At 39.2% G+C, this 15,092-nt stretch overlaps 1 protein-coding gene across 3 annotated transcripts in view; it reads left to right on the top strand.

Moving 5' to 3' along the window:
* Positions 1 to 15,092, top strand: part of CCNY (cyclin Y) — a 141,692-nt gene that overhangs the window by 50,060 nt on the left and 76,540 nt on the right. The window contains exon 1 of one of the 3 annotated variants that reach the window (XM_080384344.1): positions 13,692 to 14,929. The exons of the other annotated variants lie outside the window; for them this stretch is intronic. Coding sequence (XP_080240470.1) covers positions 14,860 to 14,929 — 70 coding nt within the window. The 5' untranslated portion in view covers positions 13,692 to 14,859. Of the gene's footprint in view, positions 1 to 13,691; positions 14,930 to 15,092 lie in introns of those variants that run through there. 3 annotated transcript variants of the gene reach the window in all.

Below are 15,092 nucleotides of genomic sequence, written 5' to 3'. Positions count from 1 at the left end.
TTAGGAATATTTTTCAGTGGTTTAACATAGTGCTCTCTTACTCTGTTTTAAGCAGGCAGCATACAGAGTGTATTTGAAGTAATGTCTGCTCTTACCTCTGTAGAAGAACATGTTTTGTGGTTCAATAGTTAGTGTCTGGAGAATAACAAATCTGCCATTTCAAGTGAAGCTTGGTATAAAGACTGAGTTAAAGGAGTAGATTAAATGAGATAAACCCACATTTGTTTGTTTAATGCAGCAATAAAATATATTTTTAAATGGTTCAGAAAGGACTTGACTGAACTTCAGTACACTCATATATTTTGGAATATATATATATTGAAAATACACTTTCAATACAGAATCTCAAAGGTGAGCTCTCTGAAGCAGTGATCTGTCGCCTCTGTTTTTCACTACTTGGTGAACACTGAGAGCAGGCAGCCTGGCTTTTGTAAGAAAAACTAAATATTAAAGTGATTTGTGACATGTGCGAAGTAGTAACAGAAGATGGATAGAATTAAGTCAGAATAGTACAAAATAAAAATATAAGTAGAAACTTTTTTTATGTGGTCTGCAAAATGTCTACTTTCAAGGCTTCTATTTTCTAGTCCAGGACTATGTTTATTGTGACTATTTTCTGGAAGGGTTTGTGAGATGAAGTTTTTAGCTCTGTTTGAGACACAGCTGTCACTAAAGTCTCTTGTCACCCCCAATGAGGTAACATTATTTAATCTTAGCGTGTTGAATTGCTACTCTGAAAGGTAAAAAGGTGAATTGAAATTGCTGAAAAATGTATTTTATGCTGCAGTATAGTATTCTGTGTCAGGTGGAAAACCTCGCAGAGCTAGTTAACCTTTTGACCAATTTATTAAAATGTCATTGGGCATTGTTCAAAGCAAACTACAACAGTAACCTAGATTATTATGGTAGTGGATACTAGTTTACAGCATTGTATTTTCTTTTTCTTAAGACAGGCTACTGCCTTTATCCAGTATTTGCTCTCCTATTGTGATCTTCATCTGCCCTATGAAAGGTCTTCGTTGCTTTTCCCCCTCCTTTACCATCCTTTTGTGCAAGTTCCCAGCTGTGGATATGCATCCCTGCATGCCCACCTGCAGCGTGCCAGGTGGTGGTGGCTTTGGTGGGGAGTCCATACTCATCCTTGGTTTGTGTGGGGGCTTTGTTTGTAATCCAGTTGGCAGACTGAGCTGTGTACCAATTTCTGGTTCACAGACCTTGCTGAACGGGTGTGTTTTTCCTATTCTAAACAAAAGTCCGGTTTGATTTTGCTGTGTGCCTCAGGGTGTCCTCCTGTGGTTGGCAGTAGGAGGTGCTGGTGCCCATCTCTGCCTGCAGGACCAAACCCCGGTGGCTGGGTAGCACGATCATGTCTGTAGCTACCTGTGGGGCTGTACTGGGTCTGGCTGAGGCCCACAGCAGCCCTCATAGTGCTGTGCTTGTACTGGCAGCTAGAAAGGTGGTGATAACACACTTTTGGCTACTGCCCAGCAGCACTCACGCAGCACCAAGGCTGTCTCTCCAACCTTCCCCCCAGTAGGCTGGGCATGGGCAAGGTCTTGGGAGGAGGGGACGTAGCCAGGACAGCTGACCCAAAGTGACCAAAGGGATATTCTGTACCATATGATGTCAGCTCAGATAGAAAAGCTAAGGGAAAGGGGAGGAAGGGGGGGCATTTGTATTTATGATGTTTGTCTTCTGGAGCATCCGCTAAGCTTACTGAAGCCCTGGAAGCGGCCAAACATCACCAGCTGATGGGAAGTAGAGAATAACATCTTCTCTTTTCTTTCACTTCTGCACATGTGACTTTTGCTATTACTTCATTAAACTGCCTTTATCTTGACCCACAAGGGTTTTTTTCTGTCGTATTTTGTACCCTGTTCTGCTGAGGGAGGGGAGTGATAGAGCAGCTTGGTGGGCACCTGGTGTCCAGCCAAGGTCAACGCACCACAGGGGCATTAGTCTTCTGCTGAGCCTGCTTGCTGTTGTAGGGAGATATTTATTGCAGGCCAAGTCTGCATGTGTACTGCCTCCTATTTCAGTGAAAAACGCAGTTTCAAATTTCATTAAATAATTTTGCTGGATTGTAACTCCCTTCAGAAGCAGAAGAGTAGGAATGACTTTGGAAGAGTCTTCTGCATCCGCTGCTGTTGAAGGGAGCAGTTAAAACCACATTGCTAGGCACAAGGAGGGGGGCAGGGACACTTCCCTTCCCTTGTTGGCGGTAGTAACCTGTCAGTGTATTTAATTTGTCTGCCAACAGGCTGTTACACAGTGACATTTCTAGTTCTCTTGATTTCCTGAGCAGTATGTGTTTTGGATAAAGTTGGGTCTGGGTCCAGGTTTACAGTGCCTTGAACTTCTGTGGGATATTTAGGTCTGAGGTTTCCAGCTAGTGGGTTTTTATTTCTTTTTTTGCAGTTTTCCACCAGTGGTGCTGTCCAGGCAAGGTCAAGTAGTGAAGACTGGTTTGGGTAGGCGTCATGTGTGCTGACATGCTGTTTGTGTGCCTGTCAAGGGCGATTATGTGAAATCTCTTAAATGAACAGAGCAGGTATGAGTTCTGACGTAGCCTTTTGCAGCCTAGGAGGAAAAATGTAGAATAAAGGCGGATCTTAGACTTCTGGATGTACATCGTAAAGCGCGTAAATACACCTCTAGCAAAAAAATAGCAGAGGGACTCTGGAGCTGTCAGCTCTTTGCCACAGTCTCAGGGCCGCTTCGGGGCTTTCTCTGAGTTTTTCCCATTGGCCCATGATGGATTTCACCTCTCTATGTAGGAGAATACCCGCGGGACAGTGCTGTCACTTGCTCGTCACTCTGTCAGTGACCTGGTAACAGGGGTGACAGTTCAGAGTAGGTGCTCTGTGCTGTGAATGTTCAGTCTGTCCCAGAACTGGTCTGAGATGGAGGACTGATTTCATGGCTACTTGTGTAATCCTTTTGGTATGGATAGTTTGTTGTTGTAATTCCCGGTGTCACTCAATTTTAACCCTTTTGCTGAGTAAACAGGCTCCTTTTTGCTATGTAAGGTGTAGTGATTCTCCTGCTGGTGTTAATGTTCTAGCTTCATTGAAGCCGCTGACCAGCTGCTATAGAGCTAATAACTGGGACAGAATGTGAATGCAAGCCAAATCTTTATTTCCCTCATAAACGGGTAAGGAAATACTGGGGGGGGGGGAAGCTTTTGTTTTTAGAGGAAAATCAGTAAAGATCAGATTTTTCTTTTTGTTTATTTTCTTTATAGCCAAAGTTTTGCCCTATGTAGTGCAAAAATGCAGCTGACATTTATGTGCTTGTACATTTTTTTAACTTATTATTTTGAAACCAGTGGGAGGTAGTTCTCCGGCTTTTATCACTGCATTACAGACCATAATGCAAAACTTCCCCAGCCCTTGAGAGATTCATAGGATAAAAATGGTTTGAAACAGTAATTCCTCTTACAGGTCTGAAGCTTACCTGTTTTAATACAGTGTTGAACGTTGTTTTATCTGCTCTTTTGTATACAGAAAGCCATTATTAGATTGCATTAAGCTCAAAATTCATAACTGTTTCCTAAAAATAGATTGTGGAAAATATCCTTGCAAGAGATCATCAGGCCTGTATTCATCCCACCTGATGAGGTTGCACAGGTGCCTCTGTCATCCCTAGTGTGACTTACTTTGAAGTGCCCATTTGTCTTGTTCAGAGTATTTTTCTCATTTCCCTTTAAAATAAGCAAACATTTCAGTCTACAGAACCTTTGCTGTTTTTATCTGTAACAAATACTTATGTGGATCTACATATATCTCCTAAAAATTTAACTACTAATTTAATAAAAAATATTGTCTTACAAAGATGCAAACTTTTTCTAATAAAGGTATTGTGACCAGTTTTAGTTGTTTGGAGGATTGTCAGTGAAATGCTAAAAGAAAATAAAATTTGAACGATGTATTTCAGTATTGCAGTAGTTGTTTCATCAGGCATAGGTAGGGTCTGTCCCCAAGCAGAGCTTTAAACCTCACTAAGGTGTTTGCTCTTCTGTCTCTACAGTCATGTTTAGCAACCTTCTGTAAATAGATTTTTTTTTTCACCAGCAAACACATTAGAGTGGTTGTGAGTTCACAGGCGGCATGTGTGGTGTTTATTTCCCCCATGCATGGATGATGCGCGTTGTCAGCATGCAGAAGAAATGGCAGAAGACTCATCCCCAAGACTTGTGTTTCTTGATTTGTTTTTCCCATTGAGGGATTTGGCATTATAATATACAGCTGAAATATTCTGCCCAAGCATTAAGCTTTAATTCTGCATATGTTTTGTGGTACAGAACAGGAAAATGTTTCTGGAGCAGTATAATAAACCTGTCGTAATTCAGGGCTGTTTACTTGCCCTACAATTAGTTCAGAGTCCTTGTAGGTGTAACCCTCTATACAGTTTTCTTTCCCAAAGCAATTAGTTGTTGAGTACATGCCTTTTCAAATGTGCCCCTGATGAGTTTGCAGCCTGTCTGCTGTGTACGTGTGATTCTGTCTTGTTTGTACCAGTCTTTGTGCACAAAGCAGAGAAGAAAACAGTAACATAATCTGGGACTTGCAGGATTTTTCTGTGCATGCATTTATATGGTAACTTATTTTTTTTCTACCTTCTGTTTAGTGTGTTCCAGCACTGAAAAAGAAAGTATTTGGAGACTTAAATACAGCAAAGCCTTTTTGTCAGAAGATCATATGGTGATAGATGCCTTAGAAATGTGGATAGGTATTCTGCAAAAGTACCTGTCACTCAGAAAACCATTTAGTTCTGCTCATCCAGTGGTGTATAAAACCCCTTAATTTAGCTTGATGTTTAGGCTTGCATTGTGAGTATAGAATGCTGGAAAATGCTATTGCTCTGTCTTCGCACTGGGAAAATCAGGAGGGTTCTAATAAGATGACAAAACAGCAGTGAGTTGAAAGCTTGCAAAGTTTTGGACAGGAAGAAAGGTCTAGCGCTTTGCTGTTTGACACAATTTGTAACTTGAGTGATGCCTGTGGAGGTGAAAACCTACATCTGCCTCTTTTATTTATTTATTCTCTCTTTTGGCTCCCTCTTTTCACTTTCCCCTGAAATTTTTAATGCTACTATCTACAAGATTAAAGTCTTGGTTAAGCGGGTAGTGTATCTGATGGTGCAGAGCAGCTCCCAGCTATAGGCTGAGATATTTGGGAGGGGAAAAACACCTGAAAATTTTCCTGAGCCATCTGTGTGAAGTTCTTACCAAGACAGGAGACAGATAATAAAATTGAATTATCAGGTTATAGTGATTTTGAATGCCTGCCTCCCTTTGTGTGAGATATATGAATTATATAAAGTATATATGCATAATATACACATTAAATCAAATATACAGTTTACCATCATATTTTATAAATGAAACATACTTGCGTCTCATTCTTTCTCTCAGGTATATTTTTTTTTCTAAATGTACTCAAGCACTCTTGTTCGAGGTATGGCGCATAACATGCGCAAGGGATACACGTTTGGTAGGTGTGTTCTGACTTGCCGTGTACCCACGGTAAGAGTGCAGGCAGTGTGGGAAGGCTGGGAGCTTGCTAGAGAAATCGGAGCAGGGTAGGAGGCAAGGATCAGTCAGATCCACTGGGAAGAAAAGTGAAGGTGCTGCCAGCTGTCTAGGAGGAATTAAATTGATCTTTTTGGTCTTGGGTTGGGTTTTTAGAAGTAACTCTTCTCTAAATGTAGTCTGTTTCTGTTTTGTATCTCCATGTTGGAATGTGTGCAGAATTACACATAGGCGTTGGATTCATCTCTGTCAACTGTTTGCAGGGAGGCTGAGGTGAGCAGCTGATAATTTGTCTTTATTTAGCAGGATGGGCTGAGTGTGTGGGAGCCTAGCAAAGGGATTTTGTTCTTTTTTGGGAAAACTAGTGATGTTTTAAGTGCAATTTAGTATTAGTGTGTTCTCTGTTTTCATGCATGTTCTTACTGTTCTCATGCAAGCCCCTTTAACCTCTATTTTTCTAGGCCACAACCCTCCTTTAAAGCTGCTTTATGCTTTAGCATGCTTCCCCTACATAGCAACCTTCTATTTTAGCAACTGCATTTCTTATATTGAGAAGATACGTATCTTGTCGCCTTTCTTTGTGAAAGAATTGATGAGGCTTCCCTTGTGCCACCCAGCTTTGACATCCATGTGGCTCTCCACAGCTGACACATGCTCCTGTCTTTTTTTCCCAGAGCTGATCATGGTGTCCTGGGTCACCTCCTCTCCTTCACTCTGGGCCTTTTTGGCTACCTGAAGCCATCTGGCCTCTGCAGTAAAGGCGTTGCCCATAGACTGAGCGCACCAGTGCCTAAGAAATCATTGCCACTTCACCTTCTGCATGCTGTGGCCATTCCTGCCATTCTTCTCAGCGTTGAAGCCCTCGAGTGAGCCTTGCTAGATTAGTTCAGACTCTGATTTTGGTGCTGGATTAATGGATATCCAGGTAGCTCACCTGCTGTAGAGTGGGCAGCCACTGGTGAAGCTGCTTTTTGTTTGTTCAGTGCTACATGTAATGCTGGATGGGTGGAAGTTGGTAAAGAAAACATAGGAAGTAAATGTACCTAGTGAAGAAATAACTGACGAGTGCTCAATGTTGATGTTGGAGGAGCAGAGAGAAGCAAAGTTGTCTCCAGTTTCTTTTCTGCTAGGGAAGAGGAAAGAGAGAAAATATAGTAAACATTAAAAACAAAGCCCTGGGGCGAGAGGAATAAATACAAAAAAGGGATAAGATAAAAAATGTAACTTGGAGAAAAATATATCTGGAGGGGGAAAAATTGAATTGTGTAACTACAGAGCAGGAAACCTAAAATCAGAGAGAGAGAGATGTACAGATAGATAATACTCTAAGTTACTGTAGCATTAGTTTGTTGCAGAAGAAAATCAAACATCTGGAAAGTGAAGGAAAACTAGCACTAGGAACAGGTTAATGGAAGTAGACACGTGGTGGTGTGACTTCCTAGTTGATGATAAAAAAGTAATTTATGGTGGTTACCAGCAATAAGGCCACTGACACAGAGGAAAACCAGATGCTGTTAGTTAAGTTCTCCCCTGTCTTTGCATCTGGAGATTTTGTTAAGACAGATCACCTTTATGACTTTGTTCCTACAGGATGTAAGAGTAAACATGTAATTGCTGTTCAGAATGGGCATTTGTATTAAATAGCCTAATACAGTTTACCTCAGCTTTTTTAATTCTATCTGAACATAATTTAGCCTTCATCATAAAATTATTAGTGCCAAGGGACATATTTTGAAGATTGTAAGGAGCACTTAGGGTCATTTTAGTTGGGGATGGATAAGTCCCCTTAAACAATTGAACTAATCTTCCTGCCAAGACAGAGCGTAGCATGCTATATGCAGATGTATATATGGTGTTTTATGAGCAGCAAGTCTAACGAAGTCTCTCTCTGCTCTGCCTCCCTCTTTCTTTGTCTCTTAATAGGTGCCTTTTACATGTACCCTGTGCTGCTGTGCTCCATCTTCCTCCCTCTTTGACTAGACACGACTGCTGTCCCTGGGCTGGAAATGGCAGGGTGTCGGCCAGCCGCCGCACCTTGCAGTGAGCCATCACGCCCTCCTTCCTTTTAACGAGGGCTTTAGTACACTGTCTTCCTACGCTGGCCTGTCGGCTTTCCCAAAATGTGCAGGCAGGTTGTATGTATGAGAGATTTAGCTTTTTAACAAAATTTGTTGAAGCTGGTTGTGGGCTCAACAAATAGTAGGAGAGAAGGCTGAGTGTTAACAGAGCTGCGTGTGCGTGATTTCCTTAGGAAGTTAGCTAAAAATAGTATTATGCTTTAATACTTATCTACAAGCCAAGAAGCTGACATCATCTATTGTCTGTGAGCCCTGTTTGTGGACAATAAAAATAAGCAAGTATGGCGCTTCTCTGTGTGTCAATTTAGAAGAGAGATAGCTGAAATTTCCTAACCATTGGTTACTTAGAGGTAGTATGTGTCTCAGTACTTTCATACTTATTTTTTTTTTACCCAAATGCATCCTATCTTCTTTGGTTTTAGGGCTTTTTGCCTTTTTTTTTTTCCCTTTCTTCTTTCTCCTTTTTTTTAATAAAACAGATAATAACTGTTTTGATGTAGTTGACTACTTAGGACCTGATTTGTATATTAAAAATACTTTAATAAATGTGCAGAAATTGTGTGAGAACTAATCTAAATACATGCCCAATTAGAAGCACATCTAGAAAATAGTATGTTGCATATATTAAATACTCTGCTATCATTATTTTATGTTGTGGTAGACTGCTTGGGCCTTTGGGGTAGGTATTGTACTCTGCATGCCGTGTAGCACTTTGCCAAGTGGCCTGAGTTTCACTGAGTTCTAATGAAAGTTTCCTTATGGCAGCCAGTTTTAGCAGCATAATAATGAAAACTCTCTTCAATAGTTCATACCTCTCCCTGTTCATGTTACCCAAATCCAGAGCCTCCTTATGTGCATGTAGCTGCTGCTTTATTGCCAAGATGAATACAGCTGCTGTTCGAGCAACAGCCCTCATACAAACACTTAGATTTCCGTGTAACTAGGTTTTTTGTCTAATGTTCTCTATTAAATACCTGCTAGTTCACAACAGTGGAAAAATTGATCTCTTCAAGGGCAGTTCTACTACTAGTGTGAAAATATAGCACTTAACGGAACAAGCAATAATAAAATACTGTCTCTGATACAGTCTCATAATTCAGGTGCTTATTTTTATGCCTTGAATATTACCTTTGTGTGTTGTTCCAATCTTCTCTGTTGTCAGTGTCCTTTTAGATGATTATTAAAAACGTTTTTAAAATAGCCACACATTTTGGTTATAAGATTTAAAAGAAGGCTGCATTTTATCAATGCAATAATAGTGTCTGGTGATTTGAAGTGTGATTCCATGTTGAAATCTGCAGACATAAGCAGCTCCTCTATCAGAACAACTTAGCTGTTTATTCAGTCACTCTTCTGATGCCAGTCATCTTCTTATGAGTTCTAGCTGCTATTAATAATGCTTAACTGTAAGCTTAGGACAAATCAGTTTTAGCTGTTTAACCCCATCACAGGCAACAGATTTCTGATTTGATTAGAAATATTTGCAGTCGAACTGGAAGACGCATTTAAAGCCCTGCATGTTGCTGTTTAGTCTGGCACTCGCCACAAAGATGCAGAACAGAATAGCGATGATCTTGGTAGGCTTATAGGTGTGTTTACACAATATAATAGCAACATAACAGGCTTTGCTGTGCTTGGAGTGGATGGGATGCTAACGTAGTCACAGTGCCCCTGGAGATGAGGTTGAGCAATCCTGCATCTGCCCCAGACATTCTATGTAGTTAAGTACAATCTTTAGTGGAACAAAACTCACAGGGAAATGAGCGCTGCTTGATATTTAATGAAGAACTGGAGATTAATGAGACCAACAGCTTAGCTACTTCATTTACTTGGTAAACACACAGTAGAGTAAGAGAGAACACATTAATGGATTTGAAAATACAGCATTAAAAATCTGTTCTGACAGCTTCATGGTTTTTGTTCTTCGTTGCAGACCAAATGATCCTGGGCAATCATTTGCCTATCTCAACTGATGCTAAGACTTAATGTACTTAGGGTTTATTCAGAATAAGTGTCTGTGTAGTTGCTCACTTAGCATAGTATGTTTCATAATTTACAAACAAGTAGTTCACAGACGTTTTAAAGAACTGTGTCAATTATTGCATGCCTGGGAAGCTGACAGCCAATAGCTTTTGTTGTGATGCTCTACCCCTGAATTCTAGAGCAGGAACCACTTCTTCTCTTGAACATCTTATTGCACCTGACAATAAAACCAAATATATATTTATCTCATCATTCTTGCCTTCTGGAGACAATAAATAGATAATCTAGAATGAAGTTTAAAAACTGTTTTCAGGGTTGAGCTTGTAATGAAGGATCTTGAATTCACGGTGAATATTAGAAAAATTATTTAAATTATTTTTTAGTTGTATTATGAAAAAATGCAGTGGGGAATTATTTACTTAATTTCATTCTGAACTAAGACAGCTTTTTTATTTCAGGCCGATACTTAAATAGAAAGAATTGTTCAGCTGGAAAACCAAAAGAGAAGAACCTGCTTTTAAAATCAGATAGTGGTCAGCCCTGAAGCACAGTTCCTGTTCCTCTAAATTTTTTTGTATAAAGCACATACAGTATAACATATCTTGAACATGTTACGAAGCAAGTGGGCAGTGGACATTCTCTGTATTAATTGTGTTATAAATGGTGCGTTCAAAGAATATTAAAGTCCCCAGATTGAACCCTCAAAAAGTAGGAAATGTCAGGAATTAAAGTTCCCTTTCAAACTTAATTCATCTTGCCATTCCCCTCGTGTTACACAAATTCCAGAACTACAGTTTCTTTCCTGCCTTATCAAGTAGCACTGGGCACATAATGGGCAGCTTCTCAGCGTCTTTCTCATCTGTTCTTTGTTTTGTGGGCTCAGGTCTTCTGCTATTCAAATCTTGTTGCAAGGTAAGTTGCACAGTAGTGCTTGTGGACCCCAGTGTTTTTCCTAGTCTGTCAGGAGGTTTCTCAGGTTTATCCTTGCACTGCAGATGGTGAGTTGATATACAGAGTCATTTTGCAAAGGGCTGCTAATCTAGTGCTCTTTTCTAAGTGCCCAGATAATACTGAGCATTATCATAGAATTATGTACTGGTTCATTTTCTTAGCAAAGCTGCTATTGTTGATTGAGGGTTGTAATTCTTGATTACTCTGGCAGTCTTTAAATCAAGCTTTAGTTAGAGTTGGATGTGCAGAGTATTGGGAACTTGCAGCCAAGGATTCCCTATGTAAAATTTGTGTTTTGCCTCACAGTGAACAAGCATTGTCTGGAGGCAGAGGAACCATTTTTTTTTTCTGCTGTCATGAGAGACTTGATTTCACTTTTTACAGTCTACTGCACACCTTGTGTTCTGTCACGAAAGGAAGAGATCCTTCAAATAACTGTTATCTTCATTTCGTGCTGCAGATTTGCTCCTACAGCTGGCATATTTTATGCATTCCATCTAGTGCCCCTGTAAGCACTGGGGAGAGAGAGAAGTTTATACTTCGGGTAAGTAAAGACTTGTCAGAATGAAGGAGGTCTGATTAAAGTTGCACATGGACTGTGCTGCTTTGGCTGAACTTCCCAGAGTTTGAGAGCTGTGCGGAAAGTTTTTGATCCACGTAAAGTTTTCCAAAGTTGTTAGTAGTAGGTTAAAGTCTGCATATTGGAAACATAAACTGATTAGCTGAGAGCGTTGGGGAGGCTACTAGCCTAGCCAAATACAAGTTTTTTGGAATATAGTACATAAAAAAAAATTCATACATAGAACAGTACCTTGTGTATTGATTTCAGTTGTGAGACTGTACCTTCAGTTCAAAGAGTGGTGAAAGTTAGTCCAATGAATGGGAGGTACCTGAATATGTCAGGATATTTAGGGTAATAATTTAGAATATAATGATTAGGATAATGATCCAGAATATTTCAGGATAATAGAAATCAACTGGAACCTCATGCCATATACTTTGCACTTTTCACTTGTAGTGCCACATGCCAATTACTTATAATCCCATTACTGTATATTTTCTTGGCTCCCTTCAGAGAGAGGAGCCTGTTGTGCCATGTGTCCTGATCTGCAGATGCACAGAACAACGGCTTGAGGACAGCCTCAGAGAGGTAGTTCATTAAATCCCCCTTGGCTGCGGTGTGGGTGTTATTCCTGAATTATTGAGAGTTGTGAGTTGTCTAGTAACCATCCCTACTCCAAAATCCCTTTCCTGATCCTGATGTCATAACTGGCAACAAGTAAACGAACCATTCATTCTTTAGTCACAGAATAACACGGTTTGGCTCTGTTGGACTTTCCTCTATCCTTGTGAGAACTAGTTATCTAGGTTCCTGCTCTTAATATTTCATATAAAGAAAATAGTAATTTCAGTACGGGAATATGGGGAAGTGTGATAGGAAGTAGGTGAAGAAATAACGAGGGAAAGCAGAATGGAAAGGAGCATTTATGAGTTTTGGGCATGCCTCTAGTGCAGAACCTGGTTTTAGTAACAAAAGCATTTAGTAGTGTAATATTCCTTCTTGATTTCATCCCTATTGTGGAACAGAAATCTTTACTAGGGTGGTGTTGACCTCCAAGTGATGACCTTTTAAGACTTCATTAGCATGTCATCAGCCTCCTGACTGGCACCTCTGAGAGCAAAATTAGCTGTGCCACATCTTATCAGTCTGCCAGCCTGGGAACCCTTCTGCAGCAGCCGCTTAGTACTTCAGGGTTCGGAGTAAAATGAATATATGGTGTTCTAGCTAGAATATGTGACAAGTCAAGGGGAACTCTCTCCTGAATTTATGTCCTGTAGCGTGGTGCTTATGTTTCCAGCAAAACATTCGTAACTGTAAATGTTATTAGCCTTCAGAGTATTTCATCTGCCTGAGCTGTGCTGCATTTATTTAGTTTAAATAGAAAATATGTGCATGTAGTGATTATGTCATGCATTAGGAATATTGAATTGTGTTTGAAATTCTGTTACACTAGCAGGTATTAAATGTGATTGTGAAATGACCCATGCAGGCTGTATGAATTCACAAACATTTATTTTTTTTTTTACCAGTGAAATTGATATTGTTGTAGTACACTAATACTTACTCAGAATGAACACAGAACATATCTGGAGAAATCTCAGATAATACTACAGTTATTTCTGATTCTAAAGGCAAAAAGGATCCAGGTTCTCACTGTATATTATAAATATATATATTTCCACTATAAAAATACGGAAAAAATTTCCTTTTAGTCTTATCAACTATATCTCTCATTTTAGAACAGAATTTTTTATTGTATTACAGTTTTGTGGAAAAATCTGTGTGGTTTGGCTGAGTCTGACACGCTCTACCAGTAGTGTTTATTTACTTCGTTATGGAATAAAAAAAAAATATACAGTTTGCCCTACTTAATGCATTTATACTTAAGGTATTAAAAATATTCTTAATATTCCTTACCAGTTTACGTTGCCTTAAAATATTTTAACAGTAAGGAGAAAAAAATTATTAGTTGTTGTTCAAAATATTTTTAAGCCAAGCTGTTAGAGTTTAAATCTTATGGAGATAAAAATCACAGAGAATAGTGACATCTCAGTGTAATCTAGACAGTTATTTCAGCCTGTGTATTTAAGGAGTACTGTCCTGATTTGGCATGAAGGAGAAAGTGTTGCTACCTAGAACAGGGTAGCAGCTAAAAGAAAATAAGCAAGCTACCCTGACAGCAGCCAAACCAGCTGACTTTTTATTAATTATTCATGAAGAATACATTCATGTGAAGTCCTTCATTGTCTGAAGTGTCAGACTTCTTGCTATTTCAAAATGAAATATAATAAACCTCTCAGTGAAAAGTTTCTGTTTATATAACTTCAAGCTCTGGAAGGGATAATTGTGGTAAATAAGAGCCAGTATCTTTTTGAGTGCCTGATTTGTTATTTTTTATAAAGTCTGGTTTGTAATTTTTTTCCCTGATGTACTGTTAGTCTTTTGATTGTCCAGCTAATCAACTGAATCTGTATAAATCTGAATAATTTCAGAATTATTCAATTTGGAATAATTCTGAAAATTTATTTTAAGTTATTCCTTATTATTCTAAAAGGAATAACTGTGCTGAGATCGTTTAGTGATGGCCAAAGGTGTTTTTTGTTCTTTACTTTTCTTAAGACCAAACCCCACTACAAGCAAGTGAAATTGTATTGTGAGGGGTTTTTGTGTTGTGTCAAAAAGACTTTGTCCATTAGAATAGCAATTTCTTCATTTCATTTTTGCCCTACTTTATTTCTTTATTAGCATCTTTGACATTTTTCCTTCTTTTAATATTGAAAACAAGTTAGTTCAGCTTCAGGTTTGTTTTATCTATCACCTGGCGTATCGTATAAAAATAGTCAGTGAAAAAAGGAAGGAAAAAAAGAGGGAATGTTGATGGATCTCCAGGTTAACTGCTTTCCTCAGTAACCGACTGTCCTAACAGCTAAGTTACTTCTAAATTCTACTGTCATGGTTGTCTGATATTTTTTCTGTGGTGCCTCATTTGCTGTCTTCCACTGTCTAAAATGGGAGGGTGGGTGGGGGGGAAGGTGAGATTCGGTAGAATGTTGGTTTCTTTGGGTTTGTGTTCCAGATTCCAAGGCTGCATTTTCTTACAAGCAGAGCGGCAGGATGCAAGATTTTCTCAACCTTTGTGAGATAACCCAAAGTTTTAATTTTTGTGGCACTGAGAAGGCATATGGCAGTCTTTAAATGTAGTGAGAGCCACTGGCAGAACAGAGAGGGTGACTCAGGAGCAGTCCAGTGCTCTGTCCCGTGGGGAGTCTTTGCGTTGTTGTTGGATCTAGTAGAGTGAGCCAAAAGCAAAGCTTTTAATTGCATCAGGCGAACGGGCAATGTTTCTTCATTTGCATTTTCGGTCACTGCAGCCTATTACAAGCAATCAGGATGATGCAAAAATTCAATTATTACAGAAAAGCTTGATAAGAGTTACAAATGAACCTCTTTTTTCCATTTTCCTTCATCCAGTCAGCCTCTGTTCTCTGTTGATTTTGTTCCTCCTGCTGTTCCTGTATATTGCAGGCACTTGTAATTTTCCTCTTGAGCTGTCTCTGCATACTTCTTGCGAAAAACAAAACAGAATGGAGAAAGCCCTCTCAATGCCATTTTTTTCTTTTTAACTTAATATACTGTTGTTCTTCAGAGCTAATAGACGTGTGGGAATTCAAGCAAGATGAAAAGAGAACACCTAACAGGAAGACTAAGTCATTTTTGATTGAAAAATGTTCCTGAACTAACTTGAAGATTTAATGATAGTTCTGTTAAAACAAGGAGTAAAGAACATCTTTCACCAACACCTAAAGGGTCTAAAATGTTTTGGTGAGTAAACAAAAAAAAAAATATCAAGGTACCAGAGCTGGAAAGTGAGAACACCAGATATTTCTACTAATTTTCACTAATGGTTGGTGGCATCTCCCTATGAAATAACAAAGCCACGACATGTGTTTTTGCGATTTAAAAGTAGAACTGTTTGCCAGTCTAC

This window comes from Falco punctatus (assembly GCF_963210335.1).
Source record: "Falco punctatus genome assembly, chromosome: 4".
Classification (NCBI taxonomy): Eukaryota; Metazoa; Chordata; class Aves; order Falconiformes; family Falconidae; genus Falco; species Falco punctatus.
This window is presented reverse-complemented; position numbering and strand designations above follow the sequence as displayed.